The sequence below is a fragment of the Eretmochelys imbricata genome, chromosome 2 (genome assembly GCF_965152235.1).
Source record: "Eretmochelys imbricata isolate rEreImb1 chromosome 2, rEreImb1.hap1, whole genome shotgun sequence".
NCBI classification, from domain to species: Eukaryota; Metazoa; Chordata; order Testudines; family Cheloniidae; genus Eretmochelys; species Eretmochelys imbricata.
Window position 1 is genome coordinate 3,589,669 of NC_135573.1, and position 24,665 is coordinate 3,614,333.

The 24,665-nt window shown below is 63.0% G+C and overlaps 1 protein-coding gene across 2 annotated transcripts; it reads right to left on the reverse strand.

The window, feature by feature from the left end:
• Positions 1-561: 561 nt before the first annotated feature.
• On the reverse strand, positions 562-18,963 carry LRRC24 (leucine rich repeat containing 24). 2 transcript variants are annotated; one of them, XM_077808805.1, is made up of 5 exons: positions 18,803-18,963; positions 5,905-6,067; positions 4,513-4,791; positions 3,802-3,970; positions 562-2,015 (listed from the first exon to the last, which is right to left on the reverse strand). In XM_077808805.1, the coding sequence occupies exons 1-5, from the start codon at positions 18,844-18,846 to the stop codon at positions 1,003-1,005; spliced, it is 1,668 nt and encodes a 555-aa protein (XP_077664931.1). In that variant the 5' UTR covers positions 18,847-18,963; the 3' UTR covers positions 562-1,002. The 2 variants fall into 2 exon arrangements, with proteins under 2 accessions (XP_077664931.1, XP_077664930.1); XM_077808804.1 differs by lacking the exon at positions 18,803-18,963 and adding an exon at positions 14,674-14,919.
• Positions 18,964-24,665: the final 5,702 nt, after the last annotated feature.

Consider the following 24,665-nt stretch of genomic DNA (forward strand, 5'->3'; position numbering starts at 1 on the left):
CCCACCCTTGGAGCAGGGCTCCCACGAGCCAGGCGGCGGCAGGGACTCGACCCAGCCCGAGAGGCCACTGACCCTCAGGCTCATCTCTGGCCCCTCAGGACGCTGGCTTTCAAAGATCCGTTTGGCCCAGGGTACAGTCACGGTGGCTAAGAAAAAACTTGGCTCAGCGCGGGGGTCTGGCCTGGCCTTGGGGCCAGAACCAGGAAGCTAAGAGAAGCCCGAGCCCAGCTGGGGTTTTGGGGTACATGTGAGCAAGGGGGGGGGGGGGGGGGACATGGGAGGACTCAGTCAGCGGCAGCATCCCTTGGCCCAGGGAAGGGGATCGACACCCAGGAGGACACCCCAGAGCTAGAAATAGCCACGGGGCTCTGCCCCGGCCTGGGGACTGGGAAGCGATGGGGTCTGCTCCCTGCAGAGGGTAACAGAAAGGGCTGGGCCGGACGCACCAACCCCCAGCTCTGGCCGTCACGCGCCTGTGTAAAACGTCCTGCCTTTGGGGCTGAATGGACCGGAGCCAGGCTGGGATTTGTAAATCCTACAAATATGGCGCTTTTCCATGGCTCCTGACAGTGACGCAATTTTATTTCTTTCGTTAAAAAACACCCCGCCCCCGGCGACTCTTTCAGCTCCGGGAGAGGTTTCCCTCCCTTGGCCAGGCCGGCGATGCCCTGGGTGGCTTCACAGTGTCTCCAGCCGGGCAGGGGAAGCCGGGAGCAAATGGGGCTCACCCTGCCGTGCAGCTGTCTGGCTGGACAGACGGCCTGTCTCACCCCCCACCCCCGGGAACCAACCATGCCCAGTGCCGGTGATGCCCAGGCAGGCTTCAGCCTCTGCCAGGGCAGACCCAGCTCCCTCTCTACTTGCCCGAAATCCCAGAGGGCAGAGCTATCGCAGCTACAGGGACGCAGGAGACCAGTCAGGGGTCACAGCCACACTGGAGTGAGGACGGGAGGGGTCTGTCCCATTGCCCTGCCCTAACGCCCCCCATCTCCCCACGGCGCCTCAGCAGTGGATCTCGTAGGCGATCTGCGGCTGGAACGCAAGTCCCTGATTGACAAACAGTTCGCTGGCCTCCCGCTCGCCCTCCTCCTCCCCCTCCAGGGTCTGCGTGGCCTGGTCCTGCAGCAGCTCTGGAAGCCCCGGGAAGGCCCCGGCCAGCCCCTTGGGGTCCTTGTAGGTGGCGAAGAGCGGCTTGGTGCGGTCGATGACGAACATCTCGTGGCCCCGCTCGTCGCGGTACTCCTCCAGCTGGGCGAAGGTGGTGGGCCCGTCCGAGTAGTCGTTGACGTAGAGGATGTTCTCCTCCTTCTTGGCCTTTTTCCGCTTGCGGTGCTTCCTGTAGATCATGACGACGAGGAGCAGCGCGACGAGGGCCAGCAGCGAGATGCCCACGGCGATGGCCGTCTGCGTGGCCATGCTCAGGGCGTTGAAGTCCATGCTCTCCATGTCGTAGAGGGGCTCCTGGCTGACGTCCACGGAGGCCGGGTAGGCGCGCGGCGGTGGCTGCTGCTGGGAGCGGTTGACCATGAGGTGGAAGAGCACGCGGGCCGTGCCGCCCGGGTTGGAGGCCTCGCACTCGTACTTGCCGGCGTGGGCCACCGTGATGTTGTTGAGGAAGAGCATCCCGCTCCCCGTGTCCGAGTCGAAGCGCTCCCTGCCGCCGGGCTCCCGCAGCTCCGCCGTTCCGCCCAGCGGCTTGGCGCTCGCCGTGGCAGGCCCTGCCCGCGCGTGGGCCACCTTCCGCCAGCTCACCAGCGGCTGCGGGTAGCCGGAGGCCTGGCAGGAGACCCGCAGGTCGTCCCCGAGCCGGGCCGTCGCCTCCAGCGGCTCCACCTGCACCACAGGCGGGATGCAGATCAGGCTGTTCCCGGAGATGTCCAGCAGGCTCTGGTAGGCCAAGCGCGGGGGCTCCGAGCACACGATCTTCTTGTCCAGCGAGCTGAGGAGACGCTGCCCTTCCTCCTTGATCCAGGCGCCGAGCCAGTGCAGGGCGCAGTCACATCGCCAGGGGTTTTCTGCCAAGAGAAGCTGGGTCAGTCAGGACGGTGTCCAGTCGCCTGAGCCCCGCCCCAAGCCAAGGAAGGGGCCGGCCGATGAAGAGGCACGTCTAGACGGCTCAGCCATACCACCGCGGCGCACCGGGCCGGAGGGAGCTGTGCTGCGCAGCTCCAGGGAGCCGGGGTGGGGATCGTGTGGGGTGGGTAGCTCGGGGAATGAGCTGAAATTCAGTCGAAGGAAAGTCTGGCTGAAGCTGGGGGAGTTTCCCTGCCAGGGAGAGCCGTGGGGTGGTCGGGGGGGGGGGGGGGGGCTCATGGGCTGAGCACAGGTGAGGGGGGCTGGGTGGTGACCGATCTCCCACGGGGGCAGACTGCTTAAACCTCGCCCCTCTCCTGCACGTTGTGCTCTGAGAGAGTTTCGGCACCTCAGCCCCCACACCCCAGCGCAATCGTCCCCGCTGCACTGCCGGAGGGGGGGGTCACTCAGGGTCCCACAGGGAGTGTGTCCAGAGTCGGGAATCAAACCCAGGCCTCTCGACTCCCCGCCCCGGTCATTAACTGCTAGATCCACTGCCTCTCAGAGACGCCTGCCAGGTGAAGAGATGTTGAACGACACCATCGCTGGGGGAGTATCCTGGGGGACAATCCCTAAATGCCCCTACCAGTCAGCACCCTCTATCCCCCCTGGACAACAGGGGGCAACCCCACGGCAGCTAATTCCCCAGGTGTGATGAAGCGGGACTGTTCTTAATGTTTCCTCTGAATATTGTGGGGGTGCCTCAGTTTCCCCTAGGGAGTTCTTAAGTATTTAGGTAGTGGGGTAAGGGTGTATGATCCTTGCAGAGCCCTAGAGAGCAGGTGCGTGCAGGGATCTGGACACAGAGAATGGCCGACACCCTGTTTCCTGGCAACTGATGGCCTGGGCCCTTCCCCCCTGCAAGGTGAGAGCTAAAGGGTTGGAGAACAAAGGAATCCGGTGACCTCCCAGCCCTCTCAGCCGGAAAGGGACAAAGCCCAGAGGAGGAGGGGCTGGAGGGAGTTTCAGTTTGAGGCTGGCTGGGGACATGGAGTGAAGTGCAGATGTGGTTGTCTGACTCACTGCCCCCCAAAATGGACCTGGCTGAGGGGCCCTGTTCTCTGCACTTACAAGCTCTGGTTTAGACCATGTTCCTGTCGTCTAATAAACCTTCTGTTTTACTGGCTGGCTGAGAGTCCCATCTGACTGCGGAGTTGGGGGGCAGGACCTCTGGCTTCCCCAGGACCCCACCTGGGCGGACTCGCTGTGGGAAGCGCACGGAGGGGCAGAGGAGGCTGAATGCTCCGGGGTCAGGCCCAGGAAGGTGGAAGCCGGGTGAGCTGTCTGTCCTGCAGACAGGCTGCTCCCAGAGAGGAGACTTCCCCAGCGTCCGGCCTGGCTTCGTAGGGAGCAGTTTCAGAGCATCACCTGGGGACTCCATGACACCAGGCCTCGCTGCCCGAGCCAGGGCCCTGTCTGCTGTGCCGGGGGGAGAGGCCCCTCTCAGCAGCCTGTAGTCCCACTCCCTGCCCAGAGCCTTGGCTCTCTCTGCCAGCTCCCTGCTCTGCATCCAGGCCAGAGAGCTGCCTGGGCCCCAACAGCCTGAACGCTGGGGACGGGGGGCCGCCAGGCTCAGGGCCTGGTCACACAGATTATCACTGGACTTTCCAGAGGGAGCCCTTGGTCCTGCCAAGCAACAAGACCAGCAGATTCCGCCCCCCACCCCGTCCGACCTGCAGGTGGCGCTGCAGCGGCCAGGCGCCCTGGCACAGGGGGGCCGGTGGTTACCTGTCAGCCTCAGCACCTGCAGGCTGATGAGGGGGCGCAGGGCGGGGCGGCTGATGGTGCGCAGGTTGTTCTTGCTGAGGTCGAGCAGGGCGAGGGAGGAGAGCCCGGCCAGAGCCTGCTCCTCCAGCAGCCCGATGCTGTTCTCCTGCAGGTGCAGCTCCTGCAGCCTCTGCAATGGAGCAGGGGACGGAGGGTCACCTGAAAGGGCTGCTCGCTCGGCCGCTGGAGAGCGCTGGGCTAGGCCTGGGGGGCTGACGGGGCCCGACACACCTGCCTGCACCGGCGGGCACAAGCCATCGTGCCCACGTCCTCGCCCCCACCAAACACACTGGCACGCACACAGAGGCTGACGTACGCCCGCCGGTTCCCACCCCGCCTCGCACACACGTTCCCCCCGCCTCATATCCAGAATGCCGCAAGCCGCTGCCCTTCACGCTGCGAGCCACAAGAGCCCCCCCAATTTCACAGGGACCCCGGAGCATTTACCAGTAACAGGCTCAGCTCTTTCCGCGTTCCACGTACTGGCCCCTGGGGGATGAGGGAACATTATTCCCATGTGACGGGGTGGGGGAATCCGGGCTCCCAGCCTCACCTCCGTTTCTCAGGCCATTCCAGCCCCTTGTCTGTTGTGTTCCTCCCGGGAGCGGAGCACCTGCCTCCCCTGGCAGCATGGGGCTCCCGCCAGTGGGCGGACAGGCAGCCCCCTCTCACCTGCAGGTCGCAGAAGGTGAAGTCGAGCAGCTTGGTGATCTGGTTGCCGGCCAGGTAGAGGACGCGCAGGTGCTCCAGGCCCTTGAAGATGCTGCTGTCGAGGAGGTGGATGCGGTTGCCGTTGAGGGCCAGCTCCAGCAGGTGCTGCTGGCTGTGGAAGGCGCCCGGCTCCAGCGCCGAGATGGTGTTGTTCTGCATGTAGAGGTAATGCAGGCCCCGCAGCGCCGCCAGGTCCTGCTGGTGGATCTGCGTGATGCTGTTATCCTGCAGGAAGACGGTCTGCGGAGGGGACACGGGGTGAGAGCAACACCCTGGCTTCACCCCCCGGGGGGCACAGCCCTCCCCAGCCCCCTGCAACCTCCCTGCCCCATGGTGAGAAACAGGTGCAACTCCTACTGGAGTAACCCAGCCCGGACAGAACCTCCCTCCCCCACATGCCAGGCTTTGGCCCAGGGCTCTCCCGTGCCAGCCGGGCCAGGGATAAAGCCCCAGTAGCTCTGTCACTAGGGCACCTGCTCAGGGGTCAGGTACCCCGCGTGCACGGGGGGGGCATTCTAGCAGGGTTTACCCAGAATGCACTGAGGCTCATCACAGCACTGGCCTTTCCATCCTCTCTCCTGGTTTCTCTAGCCTCGTTCAGCGGCTGCAGGTTGGCGAGGGGCCTGCTGCCCGGTTCACCCAGCGGACCGGGTGGGGCTGTTCATGCCGACGGCCCCTTCTGACCCAGCCCCTGTGGAGTCTACACCAGGAGTGAGGCGTTCAGGGCATGACATTCCCCCCAGTCCTAAGCCCTGTAGCTAAGTCGAGTTAATTTTTACACATAGACCAGTCCTTGCTATGCAGACTCTTCCAGCACAACATCGCTACGATCCGGCCTTTCCTCTCCATCCACACCACTCAAACCCTCGCCCCAGCATCTCCATCAGGGCTCCATCCTTCTCTCTGGCCCCGACAAACGCAATCTCCCCGGCTCCTCTCCACTCTGCTGCCAAGACCGTTCTCCCAGATGGCCCCTCTCTTTGGATCCTTCCCCCGGCTCCCCCTGGTCTAGCTCATCGAACACGAGCTCCTGTTTTCAGCTGCGGACAACTGCCTGCCATGGACCAGTATTGTATACTTGTTCTCCCCCGCCTGTAGCCATCTGTTGTCTCTAGCCCTGTAATTAGCCTGGGCAGGGATTGACTTTTTATTCTGTCTGTACAGCACCTAGCGCTACCATAATAATAATAATAATGGGCACCTGAGCTCCATCCCTGACCTTGGGCTGGTCCTGCCCCATGTCTCAGTTTCCCTCTCTGTAGAAGGGGATAATGACCCTTCCCCCGCTCCCAAGGGTGCCTGCTGGATGGATGCCAACATGAAACTGGGGGGCCTGGGGGGGCCCGGCCGTACCTGGGTGGAGGGGTGGATGCTGGCCGGGATCTCCTTGAGGCCGAGGGAGCCGCACTCCACGGTCATGCTGTAGCAGCGGCAAGTAGCGGGGCAGCCGTTGGCCCTGAGCACCAGCAGGCCCAGGAGGAGGAGGGGCGAGACAAGCAGGGCCATTTTAGACCAGCTGCCAAAGAGACAGAGCGGGGGCTGAATATGGCCAATGCTGAACGGATCCCCTGCCCCAAACCCCATCGCCCCAGCGGAGTCAGGGGGAACCAGGTGCCCCACGCTTGCCCGCTGAGCCAGGGGAGGTCTTCCTCGGCCCAGCCCCAGCAGTAGGTCCCTGCTCCTGTACACGGGTCCGGCCACCAGAAGGCGACACTCACATGTGAGTCCTACCCATCCATCCCCAAACCAGACTGGGGCTCCCACGGCCCAGACCTACCCCGACCCCGGGGGAAACGGCCCAGAGCCCAGTGGAAGCACCGGTTAGAGGCAGGAGAACGGCCTGGAGCAGCCCCCACGATGGGGAGGGATCAGTTGGGGGAGCAGCCAATGGGGCAAGAAACACGGACTTTGAATGGCAGGGCAAACGGGGGCGCTGGCTCCCAAGGGACAGGGGGCAGATGCTCTGAGCTGGATGGGCCAGAGGCTGGACAGTAGGGCACAGCCCTGCCCCGGAGCCTGGGTAGGACCAGATCAGGCCTTTGCAGCTCCGCCGTCAAGATTCTGTCGCTGCTCAGTGGGGCTGATGGGGCTGGAAGCTCTGTCCGGACCAGCCCAGCTCCTTCCCTCCTGTCCCTACGCACCAACACCCCCCCCCAGCCTTCCCTCCCTGCCCCTAGCCCCCCATTCCAGCTCCTTCCCCGTCCCTGAGCGCCAATCCCCCCATCCTTCCCACCCTGCCCCCAGCCCCACCCCATCCCTGAGTGCCAATCCCCGCCAGCCTTCCCTCCCTGCCCCCAGCTCCTTCCCCGTCCCTGAGCACCAATCCCCCCAGCCTTCCCACCCTGCCCCCAGCCCCCCATTCCAGCTCCTTCCCCGTCCCTGCTCTGCAGCCCTTTTGACACTTCACAGGCCCGGCCCTGCCCGCACTGATGCCAAGTGGAGATTGCCGAGTGACTCCCATGGCAGCAGGATCGGGCTCTCTGCTTCGCCCCAATATGAGGCCAGGCTGACAGCCCTGGGCCCGATGGCCTTGGGGCGTCCCGCAAGGGGCAGAGCGACGGGGGTTCACCCTCTGGGGCCCGTTCAGTCCCTGCCTCCCGACAGAGGCTGCAGTGAGCGCCAGCGGCCATGTCATCTCTGGCCCCCAGCCCTGGCGAAGGCGGGACTGAGACCCAGCGAACTCATCACGCCCGCTGTCAGGCAGGAATGGGGAGGACAGGGTTGTCGCCTCATCCTGGAACCAGCTGGCCCCCCCAGAACGCCCCCACTCCCCAAGGAGCAGCGCGGCATCGGCTAGTTGGGGCTCCCAGACCCCCTGCTCAGGGGCCTGCCCTGGGCTCCCTGCGGGGAAGGAGCGGTCGGCCTGGCTGCATCTCAGTGGGGAAGGCCCCTCCCTGGCTGGGCCTAATGCAGGGCAAATGCCAGGCCCTGCGGAGCGGCTCCGGGCAGGGCTGCGCCTGGCAGCCGGCTGGGATGGGGGAGCAGCGACACCGCGTTCCCCAGGGTGTTGTGTTAAAGGGACATAGCTCTTATTAGATGAGGCGGGGGGGGGATCCGCACCCCTTGCCAGCCCCCAGGCAGTTAGCCCCCAAACTTTGCGAGCACCTCTCTTGGCAGGCGGGAGAGAGATGCTCCAGCGGCTTGGGTGCTAGGGACTTACTGCTGGTCTCCAGAGCAGAGGGTCCCCCTCCCTGAGCCCTCTGGGGCCTGGGACGTACCCCCAGAGCTCTGAGGAAGGGCCTAGCGCTGATCCCACCCCTGGAGCGGGCAGGCTCCCTGCCAGGCTCAGGTCCCTCCCTGGCTCCCGTGATCTGTCCCACAGAGCGGGTGGAGGTGGGGGTTACCGCCAGCTGTCTGCTGGGGATTCGCAAGCTGCTTTCACTAATTTGTCATTGTCTGGGGAGGCCTGATTTCCAGTTCTGCAGCCGCTGGCAGAACAGCAGTGGGCCCCCACCCCAAGGAGTAGGAATGGGTGGGGGGTCCCCTCCCCCTCTGGAACGGCCATGGGGACCAGGAGAGCGGCCTCAGAGAACGCTGCCAACAATCGTGGCCAGGAGCCCCAGGACCGGGCCACCACTGGCCATTTGTCCCCTGCCGCCTTCAGGCTCTGACACCCACAAACCTGCCCCAGGGGTGTCCCCTTAACTAGGCCCAGGGGCCACGTGGAGCCCTGTGCTGCCCCATGGCAGGAGCACAGCGAGACGGTCTCCTTTTCCCACGTGCTTTGGGACACATCTTCACCCCACAGGAGGCCCCACAGGTGAGGGGGAAGAGGCTGGGTGGGGCCCCTGGGCTGGATACCTGGGCTGAAGATCAGCAGCCGTGGTCACGAGGTGCCAGGACCCCATGGAGACACCCGCAGGCAGCGAGGTCTTTCTGGCTACAGGAAGGGTGAGAGACCCGCTTGGCCCACTGGACCCCAGGCTCCGGCCCAGCTGCTCCGCTTGGGCGAAGCCAGGCCAGGGACACTGGCATGCTCACCGGTTCGCTCGGGTCCTTGTGCCACCATCCCCACCCCCAAATGGGCAGAGACAGCTCAGCACGTCCTAAACCCATTAGAGGCTTTGGCTCCTGTCTCAAGCAATCAAGCAAAGCCCCGAATGCCAGCAGCACCCGGCCAGGAGGGCTCACACCAGGGCAGTCCCTCCCTCCTCCCTAGCCCCCCGACAGCCCCCGCCCCAGCCTAGGGGCTGGAGAGGCGATTGCTCACTGCTGACAGGTGCTGGGCTGGCCCTCGACACCAAAGGGCCTCGCAGCAAGTGCGGCATGGGGCAGGGGCCATGCAAGCTGCTGCCCCCGGGGTGGAAGGACTCGCCCCAGCCCATTCCTTCCTCGCCTTTCCTTCTGCGGAGATTCTCCATCACGGTGCCGCCCCTGCCAACGGGCGGCGACGTCCCCAGACAGACCTCAGCTCGCTCAGCAGCCTTCAGACAGTGAGGTGAGGACTCCCCAGGCACTGGATCCTGTGACCCGGAAGGGAGCATGGTGCCGAGTCCCACACTAACTCCCGAGCCAGGCTCCCCTCCTGTCCTGACGCACGGCCTCGTGGGCACAGCCCCGGGAGGGCTCAGGAGAGCGGGGGTCAACTCCCGACTCTGCCACAGACTCCCTGCATGACCCTGGGAGAGTCACTTACTGTGCAAGCAGAGACCTTTGGGCTCCCACCACTTCCTCCCTCCCAGCTGCCGGGCGGGCACGGCGCTGGCCAATCCCTGGGGGCATCAGCGCCAAGTCATTACGCAGCTGGGCTGCATCCTGTATGGAACGATGGCCTCACTGCCCAGGGCCTGGGAGCCAACAGGTCTGGGGCTCAGCTGTGCCTGGTGCACTGGCCTACACGAGTGCCCAGCATTACCCAAGCAATGGGGCAGAGAGGCCCAGAGCTGCTCACCCCATAGGACCAATCAGCGCACACTGGCTGAGTATCCGAAGGAGGCCGAGTATGGGAAGGGACCAAGCCCCTCCAGGAGGCAGGGGAATCAGTCAGGAGGCAACAAGGGGGTCTAACGAGAGGACAAGAATGAAATGGAGCAAAGGGAAAGTGGAGGCTGACTAATAGGAAAGAAGGTAACCAGGAGACGCCCTGGGCTGTGCAAACCGCCTCCCACTGGTCGACTCTCCCATTGCTTGGGCGACTCTCAGCTAGACTGGGCAGACGGCAGGGAGCGACTCTGCACTGGCTCCTAGGGAGCAGACCAGGGTGGGGGCCTAAAATGGCTTTTCCATGGCACTGAGCTGGGATTCAGGAGGCCTGGAGTCGATTCCTGCCTCTGTCACTGACTTCCCGTGTGACCTTGGGCACATCACTCGTGCTCTCTGCGCCTCAGTTCCCCCCTATCTGAACGGGGGAGGATAAACCCTGCCACTAGTCCATGACCTCTTCAGGGCAGGGACTGTCTCGCTGCACCCACATTGGTCCAACCCAAATAAAATAAACAATAGCCCAGCTGCAAGCTCCCCCCCCCGGCAGCTGCCGGAGGAGCTGGCCCCCATCACAAACACACAGCAATCGAGGAAAAGCCCCTAAAACAGCCACAAGAAGCTGACGTCCCCAGGCAGCACATTCACGCGTGGACACGATCTACCGCTCAGCCCGGGCAGATACCTTAACTCCAAGCCCTCAGGCAGCAGGGCCAACCACCCCACTCTGCCCCCAAACGCTCAGGAGGCCAGAGCGGACGAGTCACTGAGGAGAGCAAATCAAAGACAAGAAGCCGGACGCTCCGGCCCCCAGCATGGAAGGGGCATGCTAGTAGCTGCTCCCCGCAGCGCTGGGTCCCACGGGCAGGGAGCCACCCCGTCCAGAGAGGAGTGTCCGCGAGACACAAACACCATCTGCTCCAGTGGCCCAGGGAGAGACTCCCCCAAGGGGCCAGGAATCGGAAACGACATCGCACAGAGAGGCGAGGAAGAGAGACTGTGCCTGGCGCTGGGGGTGCCGGGCTCTGGCCACCAGCAGGGCTGGGGCTGGGATTCTGGGCTGCTAGCCCAGTGGGCAAAGTCTGCATCAGCCTGGCGTTGTCTCCTCCCCATGGAGCAGCACCAGCCAAAGGGACCCTCCCCCCGACACAGAGACTTGGAGTGGGGGTCCTGGTTGATGTGACAGCTGGGTGACTGGGGTGGGGGCGGTTGATGAGACGACATGGGGCAGCAGGGAGGGTGGGGGGCCGTTTACAACATGATACCTGGGCAGCTGAGGGGGTGATAGCATGATTCCTGGGTGGCTGGGGGTGGGGGTGTTGATAATATGACACCTGGGCAGCTGGGGGAGGAGCTGGGGGCCGTGGATGGCTGGCAGCTGGGCGGGGGGGGGGGGGGAAGCTGGGGGCTGTGGCTGGCTATTGGGGGGCGGGGTTGGAGGGCATGACTCCCAGGCAGCCCCGCTGCAGGGGCATCATAGGGGGTTGCTATCAGCTTAGGCCTCTTTACCGCGGGTTTCATGGCATATTTAAAGAGCTCCACATAATTCCAAAGCTGCTTACGGGGCGGGGGATTTGGGACTCAGGCTTCTCCCGAGAGGGATTAGCCATGGGCAGGGGGAGGGGCACCCACAAGCACCGGGAGTATGGGGGCTGGCAGGACTCGTTGGGCTGGTCCCAGTGGGCAGCCGGGTGTGTGCATGGAGTGGGGCATCTCTGTGCAGGGAAGGGGGTGGACAGTCGGTATGTGTAGGGGAGGGGAGCCTGTGGGAAGGGTGATGTGTGTATAAACGGGGTGTGTGCGTGTGTGTAATGGGTGTGTGCAGACGGTGTATGACCAGGGAACGGGTGTGTGCAGACACTGTATGATCAGGGAAGGGGTGTGCATGTGATGGTTGCATGCAGACGGTGTATGATCAGGGAAGCGGGGGGGTGTGTGTGTAACAGGTGTGTGCAGACAGTGTATGATCAGGGAAGGGATGTGCGTGTGTGTATAGGGAAGGGGAGATGCGTGGATATGGGCAGGAGAAGTGGATGCCCGCATTAAGGACACTGACTCCTTGCACAGATTGCTGGATCCCCATCGCAGGAGGGGATCAGGGAGCCACATGCCCAACACATGCCATAGAGCACAGGAGCCCTGCCCTACTGAGGAGAGGGGGGCCCCGGGGCAGCATCAGGGGCTATATAGATCCCCTGGGAAGGAGAGAACAGACACAAAAGGGAAGGGACTTGCCCAGGGTCACACCGAAAATCTGTGGCAGAATCAGGAACAGAACCCAGGAGTCCTGTCCCTAGCCCCCCTGCTCTACTCCACTAAACCCCACTCCCCTCCCCAAGCTGGGGATAGAACCCAGGAGTCCTGACCCCCGGCCTTGTGCTTCATGCATTAGACAGTGCTGCCTACTCACACATGTTCCATCAGATATATTCCTCTTCCCCGCTCCTCACCCACCCACGCCCTGCTCCTCTCCCCCAGCTGAGAACATCTGCCCCCCTGAGACTGGCACACGCCTTGCCTCTGGCTTTTCCCTGCCACTTTCTTCCTATCGGCCTGATCAGGCCTGACCAACCCCCACCCCAAAACACACTAAATAGAGATGCTGTTTTTCTCTTTGCTCTGAACTCAGGGGTGGAGGGAGGCTGTGGCATTGCCAGGGATGGTGGGTGTGTCCCCCTGCCTGGCCACTGCCCTCCCAACTTTTGGAGCCGGGGGGGGGGGGGGCAGGAAGATGTTAACCTCAAGCCCAGTGAGATCACTGGGGTTGGGATCACTGGGGGGAAACTGAGGCACAGAAAGGGGAAGGGACTCACAGCCAGTCAGTGGAGGAGCTGGGGACGGAACCCAGGAGTCCTGTGCTTTAATCGCTAGGCCACGCTGCCTCCTTTGCCTGCATGGCTAACAGTGATCTGTGAGAAGAAGGCTGGTCCAGTGATTAGAGAGACCTGACTTTGAGTCTCCGCTCTACCATGCCCCCGTGTGACCTTGGCAAATCACTCAGTGGCTCCATGCCTCAGTTTCCCACGTGTACAATGGGTGTAATGGCCCTACCCAGAGTCCCAGGGGGTTGGGAGGGTAATGCACTACAGACGCAGCGATGCTCTGGGGACGGGGGCTCTAAAAACACCACAGTGCCATTACCCCGGCGGGAGCAGAGAGGAGTTTTTAATCCAGGAGCTGGGCTCCAGGCCCCGTCTGTGCAGGCCTCATGGCCACTGCAGGCTCCGACCTCTGCTGCTGGCCACCAGCAGGATCCAGCCCGAGCCTCTCTCGCCTACAGAGATCTCGCTGGAGCTGGGGGTCTCATGCACCGAACATGTTCCTAAGCTGGGTTGGGAGGCTGCCTGCTGTGGGCAAGGACCTGCTAGAACAGCGCCCAGGCTGGACCCGGCCCGTCTGTGAAGGACGGAGTCTCTCCGGCTCTGAAGGAAGCACTGGGGCTCCCATCCCAGGCCATCAGTGAGATGAGTTTGATGGGCTCAGCTCAGTCTCTGCTGAGGGACTGTATGTGCAGGATTTGTGCCATGACCACCCTCCAGAAGTTCCTCCCACAAGTCAGGAGAGCAGGGCAGGATCCCCAGCCAGGAGCATCAAGGGGCGAAGATGATGGATGGCGGGGATGGGAGCGGGAACTGGGCTTTGATGCTGCGCCCCATGCACATGGGCGGCCGAGGGCCAGGCCTGCAGGCTAGGACAGGACCCTGCTGTGCGAGGACAGGTGCACTGGCCTTTTGACTCGATTCTGCTGTTCACCAAATCCGTCTCTGCTCAGGAGGAGGCTAGAACTCAGAGAGCAGCGGGCTGCAGGGCAGGAGTGAGGGGCACGGGCAGAATTTGGGGGGTGGGTCCCAGAGTGGGACACCTGTGGGGCTGCAGGTTGGGACTGGGGGACACTGGCAAAGCTATGTGTGTCGGGAGCCCCTGGCTGGGAGAGCAGCCGGCCGTGGGTGGAAATCGAGAGGCACTGGCAGAGTGGCAGGGATCCCAGGGCGGGACGGCCGTGGGTTGGGACCGAGGGACATCAGCAGAAGCGTGTGAAAACGTGAAGCAGAAAACAGCCACTCAGACAGGTCAGGGTGGCTCCAGCCACTTCCCTGTCCCGTGAGGGGCTTTGGTTGGGCAGGGTGTGGGGGACGCAGAATGAGCTGAGAGGGGCTTGTAAAGCACCTTCCCCACCAATATCCGCCAGCGCTGGACAGTCACGACGCACAACCCGGGCCAGGCAGAGGGTGACAGGGAGTCCCCGTGAATCGGCAACTCAGGCCCCTGCCCCCAGCCCCACAAGCGGCTGCCAGGCTGGCGAGATGGGAGAATAACGCCCGAGAGGAGACACTTACCCAGACCTCAGCCCCGCTCCCATCAGGGCGCCCAGGGCCAACCAGCCAGGAGAGCAGGGAGGAGAATTCAGAAGGGGGTTTATCAGAGGGGGGAACCGCCAGCTGTCTGTGGGGGGGAGCGGGGAAGCAGGGGGTCCTTTCAGGGCACACTGCTCAGCTCCTCAAATACCCATTGGCAGGGAGGGGCCAACAAAGGAAAGGTCAGTGCATCGCCCACGCAGCAACCACACAGCCCCGGACACGCACACATCATCCACAGCCCGGGGGGAGCTGAGGGGGATGAATGGCAGGGAAAGTCCCCGCCCCACTCTAGAGCGGGGCCCTGCGGCCCCTTGCTCCAGCTCAGGGCCATAGATTGCTCCAGCCGTTCTACCCGCAAGGTGCTGCTGGGGGATTGGGCACAGACGGGGACGGGACATGCCCAGGGTCTCACACACAAAGTCAGGGGCAGAGCCGGAAATAGACCCCAGCTCCCTCCTGCTCGAAGCCCTGAAGCAGACAGCCTCACACATTTCGAGGCCCGCCGGGGCCAGCACGGACGCTCTCGCAGCACTGTTAACACAGAGAGACTGGCCATTTCCCCCAGCCCACACACACGCTGCCCGCCCCATGGCACGGAGAACCGATACCAGCTGCCACCTTGTCTCCAGACACATCATTAGCAGGATTACTCGCTCCATGGGTTCAAAAACCAGCAGTCCTTCCCAGAAGGACACGAGACTGGCTCAAAAGCCAGGAGAGTTTAAACAACGGTAAGATGCAGGCTCTTGTCATTCACCTGCTGGCTTGAGTTTTTGGGAGTGCAGGGGGCACATTTTGGGGCTTTTCACCAGGGTGAGGAGCCCAGAGATTCTCCCTTATTCACCTGCCTGCAGCAACGGGGCTTGCAGAAAACCCCCCATCACAAAAGTTGCAATTAAAATCACAAGAGCTGCAGGGCATGAGTGTCTCTCTCTCCACCCGTCCGTCCGGGGGGATTGGCACCGGGGAGCGTGCGCTGGTGCACAGAAGTCAGTGCCGTGGCGTGTGCCGGATGCTGGGTGCGTGCGAGTGACTGGCCTGCACAGGCGTGCCCCATTGTGCTTACATTTGAAGGGGGCTGTTTGCAGGTGCGTATGAGCAGCAGGACGAGCAGGGTGTCCTTGGACAGGGGGCATACGTTTGAGCCGGAGCGTGTTTTAGCACGGAGCTCTTTTCCCTGCGTGGGTGGGAGCGCGTGTTGATGGGGCCGTGTGGGCGTGTTTGCTGGAGCGTGAGCATGCGCGTGGGTGCACGCGGGAGCAGGACCCCGTGTTCCTCGGGGCGGAGCAGAGGCGACGGGTCTGCTTTCACGGCTCGGTGCTGCAGGGAGCCTGCCAGCTAGAGCCCTGCTCCCCCGCACAATGTTGGCTCTGACAAGAAGCCGGCGGTTGGCTCAGAGCAGTGGAGCAGGCAGAGCGGCTCCAGGGAGCTTCCGATCAGCTTCTCCACCTGACCTGCCTCGTGTGCTGGCAGCATGCTCGTTTTGCACACCAGGACGTGTGAACTCGCAGCAGGTCACTCAGAAGCGGTCAGCGTAGTCCACAAACCCCAGTTCGGGCTCACTTGGTTGTCAGAGCTCGCGGGGGGGAAAGAGCAAAGTCTGCCAGCCAGGCTGGGCGGGCCCAGCGCTCTGGTTATCTGGGTGGTTATTTAGCCAGCTCAGCTAAGGTTCGGGGCTGTAGCCCGACTGGGATCTCACGGCTTCTGTCCCGTGTTTGCTTTGGAACGGAGCAGCCAGCCAATTCCACCAGTGCTGGAACAGGACATTGACCATGCGGGCCGCTTGCTGTCAGATGGCTCTGACTCCAGCTGGATCGGCCGCACGCCCAGCACCGCGATCTCTCTCCCATCCAAAGCTCTGGTTCTGGCCCACTCCGGTCGTGGGTACTAGGCTGGGTGTCCCGAGAGCTGGAGTCTATCCCCAGCTCTGCCACTGGCTGGGGCTCTGCTTCTCCTCCCCCAAGGCAGGCCATGTGCCAGCTCTCTGGGACAGGGCCCGTGTCTTACACAGCACAATGGGGCTTCCGTCTCCAACCCTACGCTAATATTAACCACCACCGGCCCTGGAGTTTAAACGCACCATCAAGAGTTACATACAAAGGAGAGTTCAGGGCTTGGGCCCAGAAGGTTTCTGGGGTGTTGAGCACCTTCCCAGCACACAGGCACCGGCAGGTCACAACGCACATAGGATCTGACGAATGAGACTTTTCCATTGAAGGCTCCCACGGTCCTATACACAGGATAAATCCTTTCATCCACCATTGAAATGCAGCCACCTCTGGAGCGGAACATCTCAGCCATGTAACGGTGCTCAGCAATCCCACAGAGCGGTTTGGGACAGGAAGTGAGGAGAAAGCCCGCAGCCAATCGCAGCCTCGGAGGGATGTTAGAGCTCTCAGAGTCGGAGTTCTCGTACCAGCACCAACATCGACCCACTCTGTGACCCTGGACTGGGCAGGGCGGGTCCCGTGGCCACTCAGTGCCTCAGTTCCCTGGTTGTGAAAAGGGATAATGATGCCACCCGATCCTACTGCTACACTCTCCAGGCTACTCCTGGCCCCTCTCTCATGGCTTCTCCCAGCCGAGCTTCCCACCTCCTGCCCACCCATCGACCTCTCTCCCCCTTCCAGAATTCACATTCCCTTTCCGCACTGACAGCCTCTCCTCGCTCCCCTCTCGGCCGTGGTCTGTTTCGTTGCCTGGAAGCTCCTCAGGGCAGGATAGGTTAGGTCAGTTCTCGCGTTGCTGCTTGGACAGTGCAGGGGCCACGGAACAGGTTAGGTGCCTCCAAAGGGGCTGATCCGAGGCAAACTCAGCAGTGGGGTTGGGGGGGGGGTCATTAGCTCGTCCAACCCCAGGAAGATATGAAAACCTGGGGTTGGCTCCACCCTCTCCGATAAGGTTGGCTCTGCCCCGCACAGTGCATTTAGCACAGGGGTTATGCTGCCGACAGGCGAGATGTGGCAATCTGGTTGAGGTAACCGGCGCAATACCGAAATGGAAGCTGCTCGGACGAACCCTTCTGCCACCAGGGGATAAAACAAATCTACACGAAACTGCAGAGTGACAGCTAGAATTAGACCAGCCTGCTCTGAAAGCCCAGGCCTTTTCCACCTGAGTTACAAGAGAATCTCCGTGGCTGTTAACAGTACAGGGCCTGTGACACACAGCTGAACAGCTCTGACTCAGGAAGCTAGGGGGCAGTGGCAATCACATGTATCTGGTCCAATATGTTACAGTATCATTATTAGCATCCCAAACCGGCTACAGGTTAGTGACTTCTGGTGGACTCCCTGGGCATGCAGGGAGCCAGACCTCCAGAAGGGGCGTGACACAAGGTCCTTCGCTGGCTGACCCAGCGGGCAAGACGGAGCGAGATCAGCAAACCACACAAAGTCAAACCATGACCAAAAGTGCAGAGTGGCCACAGCAGCTGCCCAGCCAGGCCGCACTCTAACCCTGACTCGGCAGGGTCAGCCGCCTGGCAGCCATCTGCCCCGGAGCCCAGAGAACCGGGAGTGGGAACAGAGCCCCTTTCAGCTGGCTCTGAACTGCTCCTAGAGCGACAGGGGCCTGAGGCCAGCTCGTCAAGGGCTTGGCACCCACTGTGCCCCCACCGCGCTGAGCCCCTCTGACAATCCAGCCCCAAGGTTGTTGCTGGCTAGCGTCCAGGTCTCAGCCCATGTCCCGAGGGGCGTCCTCATCACAACCTGCACTGTCTTGGCCCTGTGCTTGGCAGCCACAGCAGAAGGGCCTGGGAGCGAATGAGCCCCGAAGATGGGGTGCCACCAGGGCAGAGCCTTGCCATACTGCTTCCTGGGCCGCGTCTGCTCTGAGGATCAGAGGATCCAGCCCCCAGAGTCATCAATAAATTCATGTAACACCTCCCCCCAGGCAGAGACAGACCCACTGCCACCAGCCAACCCGGGCACACCCTGCCACCGTCCATAACCGGCACCTCACGGTTAAAGCAACGACAGATCTTCGGGTTCCAAACACACAGACCCTGCCACTTCAGCCAAGGAGACTCCCCCTCAGCCGTTAGTGGGACACTGTGGTTCTGGGCCTAGGGCCAGATCAGCCACCTGAGCCCACCAGCCCTGGCTCAGGCCTGATGCTACAGAAAGGGTCACAAAGCTGGGGGAATCCTGGCCCACCCCCTCTCCCGGGGCAGTGGCAGCCAGTGACCCTCTCTCACAGGTAAGGGAGACAGGAATGCTCCTGGCTGGGATCCTGCTGCTTCCCTTTGGCTTTTCCCACTCATCCCCGAGTCTCCCCCGCCCCGGCCAACCTCTGGTCTCAGTCTTACCCCCTCCCCTCGATTCTCTCTATGCCCCAGCCGGACCTGGGGACCATCCCAGGAGCAAGACCCAACCCTTCTTGCCAAAACACCCCCCTGCAAGCTGGCACCAGAACAGTCCCCTGCCCTGGGATGTCTGGGCTCAATTCTGCCCTGACTCTCTGCTCAGGAATCAATGGGGCTGCATGGGGGGCCAGCCCCCCGTTGGGTACCCTGAGCAGCCTGTGACGGAATGGGGAGGGAGGCTGGAAAGGCGCCCAGGTGCGAGCAGATCCCACCAGGAACTCCCCCCGGACACTGGCCCCATGTGTCCCCAGAGCACCTGGCATCTCCATTCCCCTGCCAGGAATTCACCCCGGGCTCTGTCCCGCTGCTGCCACTCGGGTCCTCCCACGGGGGGGGGGGGCATGACCGCTCCCTCACCCACACCTTACAGGGACCTGAAGCAGGCCAAAGAGCCGGGAAGAGAACCCAGGCGTCCTAGCTCGGATGGCCCCGCGCTGCTCCCATACGCAGCTCGCCTTCCTCCTTCCCGCCCCCCCAGAAGGTGACCTCAGCGGGGGGAGATGCTGCCCCCAGCCCCGGGACCCAGCCCCGCCCCCATGCAACATCTGAGGACCCCCCCCGTACCCCGGGGGCAGGCAGGGCGCACACGCCCCCGGCCCGGGCTCACCTGAGCGGGCGGGCTGCCTGGCCAGCGCTCCCCGTCCATGGCATCCGCCGCCAGCCCGCGGGGAGCCTCAGCGCGCCTGGCCCCGGCTCCAGCGGGCGGCGTCCCCGGACCGGGTCAGCGGGATCCGGGCGGCCCCTGCGCGCCGCGCGTCCGCCACCCCCTGCGCCCGGCCCCGACTGCGCCCGGCCGGCGGCGGGGACCGAACCCGCAGCCCCGGGCCGCTGCCGTTGGACCCGATTGGCGGCCGCGGCTGACATCACCCCGGGCTCGGCCAACCGCGGGCCTGCGATGTGATGTCACGCTCCTGAGCCCCGCCAGCGCCCCGTGCGGGGCAGGGGCGCCGGGCTCCCGCAGGCACGCACGGGTCGTACACACACACAGCACACACCGCCCCCCCCCCCACACACACAGCATACACACCGCCCCCCCCCTCCACACACACAGCATACACACCGCCCCCCCACACACAGCATACACACCGCCCCACACACACACCGCCCCCCCCCACACAGCATACACCGCCCCCCCCCACACAGCATACACCACCACACACACACACCGCCCCCCCCACACAGCATACACCGCCCCCCCCACACAGCATACACACCGCCCCACACACACACCGCCCCCCCCCACACACACAGCACACACCGCCCCACACACACACCGCCCCCCCCCCACACAGCATACACCGCCCCCCCCCACACAGCATACACCACCACACACACACACCGCCCCCCCCACACAGCATACACCGCCCCCCCCACACAGCATACACACCGCCCCACACACACACCGCCCCCCCCCACACACAGCACACACCGCCCCCCCTCCACACACACAGCATACACCGCCCCCACACACACACACCGCCCCCCACACACACACAGCATACACACCGCCCCACACACACACCGCCCCCCCCACACACACAGCATACACACCGCCCCACACACACACCGCCCCCCCCACACACACAGCATACACACCGCCCCACACACACACAGCATACACCGCCCCCCCCACACACACAGCATACACACCGCCCCACACACACACCGCCCCCCCCACACACACAGCATACACACCGCCCCACACACACACAGCATACACCGCCCCCCCCACACACACAGCATACACACCGCCCCCCCACACACACCGCCCCCCCACACACACCGCCCCCCACACACACGCAGCATACACACCGCCCCCACACACACACCGCCCCCCCCACACACAGCATACACACCGCCCCACACACACACCGCCCCACACACACACAGCATACACACCGCCCCCCCACACACACACCGCCCCCCACACACAGCATACACCGCCCCCCCACACACAGCATACACCGCCCCCCCCACACACAGCATACACACCGCCCCACACACACACAGCATACACACCGCCCCGCCCCACACACACACAGCATACACACCGCCCCGCCCCACACACACACAGCATACACACCGCCCCGCCCCACACACACAGCATACACCACCCCCCCCACACCCCGCCCCCCCCACATACACAGCACACACCGCCCCCCCCCACAGCACACCCCGCCCCCCCCACACAGCATACACATCCTCCCCCACACACCCCGCCCCCCCCACACACAGCATACACCGCCCCCCCACACACACACAGCATACACACCGCCCCCCCCCACACACACACAGAGCACACTGACACACCCCGATAGGACACCCACACACAGATCTCTGTCTCAGTCAGTCTCTCTCACACACACACACACCACGTGTGCGGGAGCCGAGGGCTGGGGGCAGGGGAGAGCGCCCCCCCCCCAGCAGAGCGCCCCCCCCGGTTTGCCCGCACGGCGCAGACCCCGGGCGTTGGGGCTGGTTTCAGTCAATAGCAGCAGCTGTGACCGGGAGCGTTTGCTGCGGGCTCCGGCGCGGGGGGCGGGGGGGGGGGGGACGCCGGCCGGGAGGGGGGACGGGGGGGGCTCACACTCGTCACAGCCCCAACGCGCTGGGGAAAGCGCCGGGGGCAGCCGGCTGGAAACAGCCGTGTGGGCTCGGTTCGGCCAAGGGACCGCTGTGCCGTGCCTGGGGGGCAGACACCTGGGGGGAGGGGGGCGGGTCTCAGCATGGCTGATGGGCTGAGAAAAGGGACGTGTAAGGCGACAAGTGTGTATGTATGCGGGGGGGGGGGAGTGCGTGGGGATGACAGATAGATATACGGGGAGAGATCGATAGATGACCTGTACCTATGGGGAATATGGGTGGATGGATGGACGGACAGACAGAAGGCTGCATACAGGGCTGGCTGGACAGAGGGCTGTGTATGGGGATGGACAGACAGAGGGCTGTGAGCAGTGATAGATGGCCAGCCAGAGGGCTGTGCATGGGGATGGATGGACAAAGACAGACAGACAGAGGATGGGGTACAGGGCTGGCTGGACAAAGAGCTGAGTATGGGGCTGGACAGACAGAGGGCGGCGTACCGGGATGGACGGACAGACGGAGGGCGGCGTACGGGGATGGACGGACAGAGGGCGACAGCTGCATAGACGTAGCCAGCAGCATTAGCTCTGTTATTAAACTTCTTGGCAGGCTTGACTCTTTCAGTTCTTTCTGGCTGATCAGTTCCAGAGCTGCCCTGGCAGTCACCATAGGGGGATGGTTCCCTTCAATCCCCCCCCCAGAACACCCCCACTCCCAAGGTATCCCCAGGTCTCCTTTCCCCACCTACAGCTGAATGCAGCCGGGTTCTGCTCCCTGCATGGGGGTGCGGGGTGGCTGCTGCTCGGTACCATGGACAGCGCCCACTGGCTGCCACCCCTTGAAGTGGGGGAGAGGCCTCGTTTGAGGCCTGGTGGGTCACTGTCCAAGCCCTTCACCCCCCAGCTCTCAGGGCAGCATGGCGGGGGGGGGGGGGAAAAGGACAAGTCTGAGGTGAGCCATAAAAGCCTCACAGCACCTGGCATGAGGCCACCTGGAGCTCCCAGACGAGGGCCCCTTTGAAACAGCCCTTAGGAGGGGGCAGCAAGCACAGGGGACGTGCTCCCGCCTCCTCCCACCCCAAGGGGCACTAGCAGGGGTTGCCATGACACCCTCCCCTGTGAACGGCGCAGGCCTGACTGCTCAGCTTAAAGACCCCTGGGCTCCCCTTCCTGTCCAGCCACACGGTGCCCCTTGAAGAGCTCTCAGGTCCCAGTGCCCCACCAGCCACCAAGGACAGAAGGGGCAACCACCAGGCAGTGGCTCAGTGTGCGTGAGCATGTCTCCCACTAGTGGTTGCCCTGAGCCTGCTGCTTGCAGCTCAGGGACAGCTGGTTTTAGCTCAGCCGGCAGGGGCTTTTGGTGCTGAAGGTCCCAGGTTCAATCCTTCCTATTGATCCTCAGGGTGTTGGCAGCTCTGAGCCCCTGTGCATTGCACGAGATGGCAGGGGACTCCCCATTAACACAGGGGCAAGGCCAGAGCTGGCATCAACAGGTGCTTTGCCTGTGTGAAGACAGAGCACAGCTGCCAGGCTCTGCGCCTAAGGGCTGCCCTCCCTCACCCTGGCATGCGCAGCGTGCGAAACGCTCTGGCTGGGGGGTGATTTGCTTCCTCTGTATTTACAATGGTTTCACTGAAGCTCAGGCCGTGCATTGGCCCATGGGTGGAAAGGTCAGCGGCTCTCCCAGGAGGGCAGGACAGTTGCTGCCTGTCATCACAGGGGGCCGAGGCACAGGTGCTCTCAGCTGGGGGTGGAGGTAGGGTTGTGTGTGAGGCAGGGGCCTGGTGGTGTATGCAGGTGTGTGTGTGTGTGTGGGGGGGGTGGTTTATAAGCTGGGGGGTTTTTATACGGGTGCGTCACAAACAAAACTGCTCCTTGCGTGGGGCAGGCCTCACACCTCGCTGTGTATGAGGGTGCAGCCCCCATTGAGCTGCCCCGGTGCGTGAGCAGCTCAGCAGCCGCCCCACAGAGCGGGCGAGCCAAGGGCCCCTGGAGGGTGAGCTGGCCGGGGGCTGCCTCGGGCTATGGAGGCGCGGACACTGACGGCTGTAACCCCAACAATCTCCGTTGGCCGGGTGAAGCCGGCCAGAGCAGGGCCCCGGCCTGTCGGTGAGGCACAGCACTTCCAGGGGACCATCGCCAGGGTGGCTGCATCCCCTAGAGCTGCACCCAACCCAACCCCCACTTCCCAGAGCGCCCCCCGGTCTGGCCCACTGCTCCGTAGAGTTACCCAGCTGGCTGCTGGAGAGAGGGCTCAGTGTGGGGCAGTTTCTTGTGTTAACCTGTGTCAGAAAACGGGTTCCCCGAGTCACACTGGGAGCGTCCTCTGGAGCTTTCACCCAAGAAGCCCCCGGAAATATTCGTTCACTAAGTCTCACGCCATCCCCTGAGGTCGGGCAGGGGCAGCTCACTCACCTGCCAAATGCAGCCGTCTCTAGGGTGGCACGTGGGAGCTGCACGGCAGCACTGACAAAACAGGAGGAAAGAAGAGCGCCCCCCCCAGGTGTACTTGGCGCTACAGAGGGAGTGCAGTTGGCAGGACCAGCCCTTCAAGCTCACGCACAGCACAGCAGACCCCCAAACAAACAACTAAAAATCTCTCAGATAAGGAGAAGGGGGGAAAAAAAAAAAAAAAAAGAAGAGGGACACACGCAAGTCTCAGATGAACCACAGGGTTAGAAGGGAGCGCAAGGGTCAGCTACTCTAACCCCCTGCCAAAGTGAAGGATTTGTTGTGTCTGACCCTGTGACGAAGCGGGACTGTTCTTAATGTTTCCTCTGAATAGTGTGGGGGTGCCTCAGTTTCCCCAATGCAGTTCTTAAGTATCTAGGGGGTGGGGTAAGGGTGTATGATCATTGCAGAGCCCTAGAGGGCAGGTGTGTGCAGAGGTCTGGACACAGAGAATGGCCGACACCCTGTTTCCTGGTCACTGATGGTCTGACCCTTCCCCCCTGCAAGGTGAGAGCTAAAGGGGTGGAGAACAAAGGAATCAGGTGCCCTCCTGGCCCGGGACAGGGACAAAGCCCAGAAGAGGAGGGACTGGAGAGAGTCAGTTTGGGGCTGGCTGGGGACATGGAGTGAAGTACAGACGTGGTTGTTTGGCTCACTGCCCCCCCAAAATGGACCCAGCTGAGGGGTCCTATTCTCTGCACCTACAAGCTGTGGTTTAGACCGTGTTCCTGTCATCTAATAAACTTTCTGTTTTACTGGCGGGCTGAGAGTCACATCTGACTGCGAAGTTGGGGGGCAGGATCCTCTGGCTTCCCCAGGAGCCCCGCCTGAGCGGACTCGCTGTGGGAAGCGCACGGAGGGGCAGAGGAGGCTGAATGCTCCGAGGTCAGACCCAGGAAGGTGGAAGCTGTGTGAGCTGTGTGTCCTGCAGACAGACAGTCTGCTCCCAGAAAGGAGACTTCCCCAGAGTCCTGGCTGACTTCGTAGGGAGCAGTTCCAGAGCATCGCCCGGTGACTCCGTGACAGACCCACCCAAGACAGACTGCTAGCGAGCCTCCTTTTGGAGCCCCCCAGTGAAGGGGCTTCATATCACTGAGTGCACATCTGGAAGGGGCTCCAGTGCTAAGGGCAGGATAAGAATCCCATGAGAACAGACTAGAGAGGCTCCCACCCCAGGATTATGTCTCCTCTGCAAAGGATAGCCACCCCCTTCTACTGAATCCACAGCCCTGCCCCTACGGGGGTCTCTTATCCAAATGCTGACCAGGGCTCCCTCCTGCTTAGCTTTAAAGCACTCCTAGGCCATATGAGCCCAGCTACCAGCACTCACCCATCTCTTTGTGGCAGTTGTAGGTGCCAGGAATCATTGCAATTAACTAGCCCATTGTGCCAACCTTTGTCGATAAATCCAATACATAATTTCACTGCAATTAGCAG

Bases quoted from the DNA above. Each gene is read 5' to 3' on its own strand.
- LRRC24 (XM_077808804.1), bottom strand. From the start codon at position 14,750: ATGCCCTGCAGCTCTTGTGATTTTAATTGCAACTTTTGTGATGGGGGG. The intron at 4,792-5,904 runs GTACGGCCGGGC...TCCCCTCCGCAG, and splicing joins GCATCCACCCCTCCACCCAG to ACCGTCTTCCTGCAGGATAA. The intron at 2,016-3,801 runs GTAACCACCGGC...TTCTCTTGGCAG, and splicing joins GCAGGTGCTGAGGCTGACAG to AAAACCCCTGGCGATGTGAC.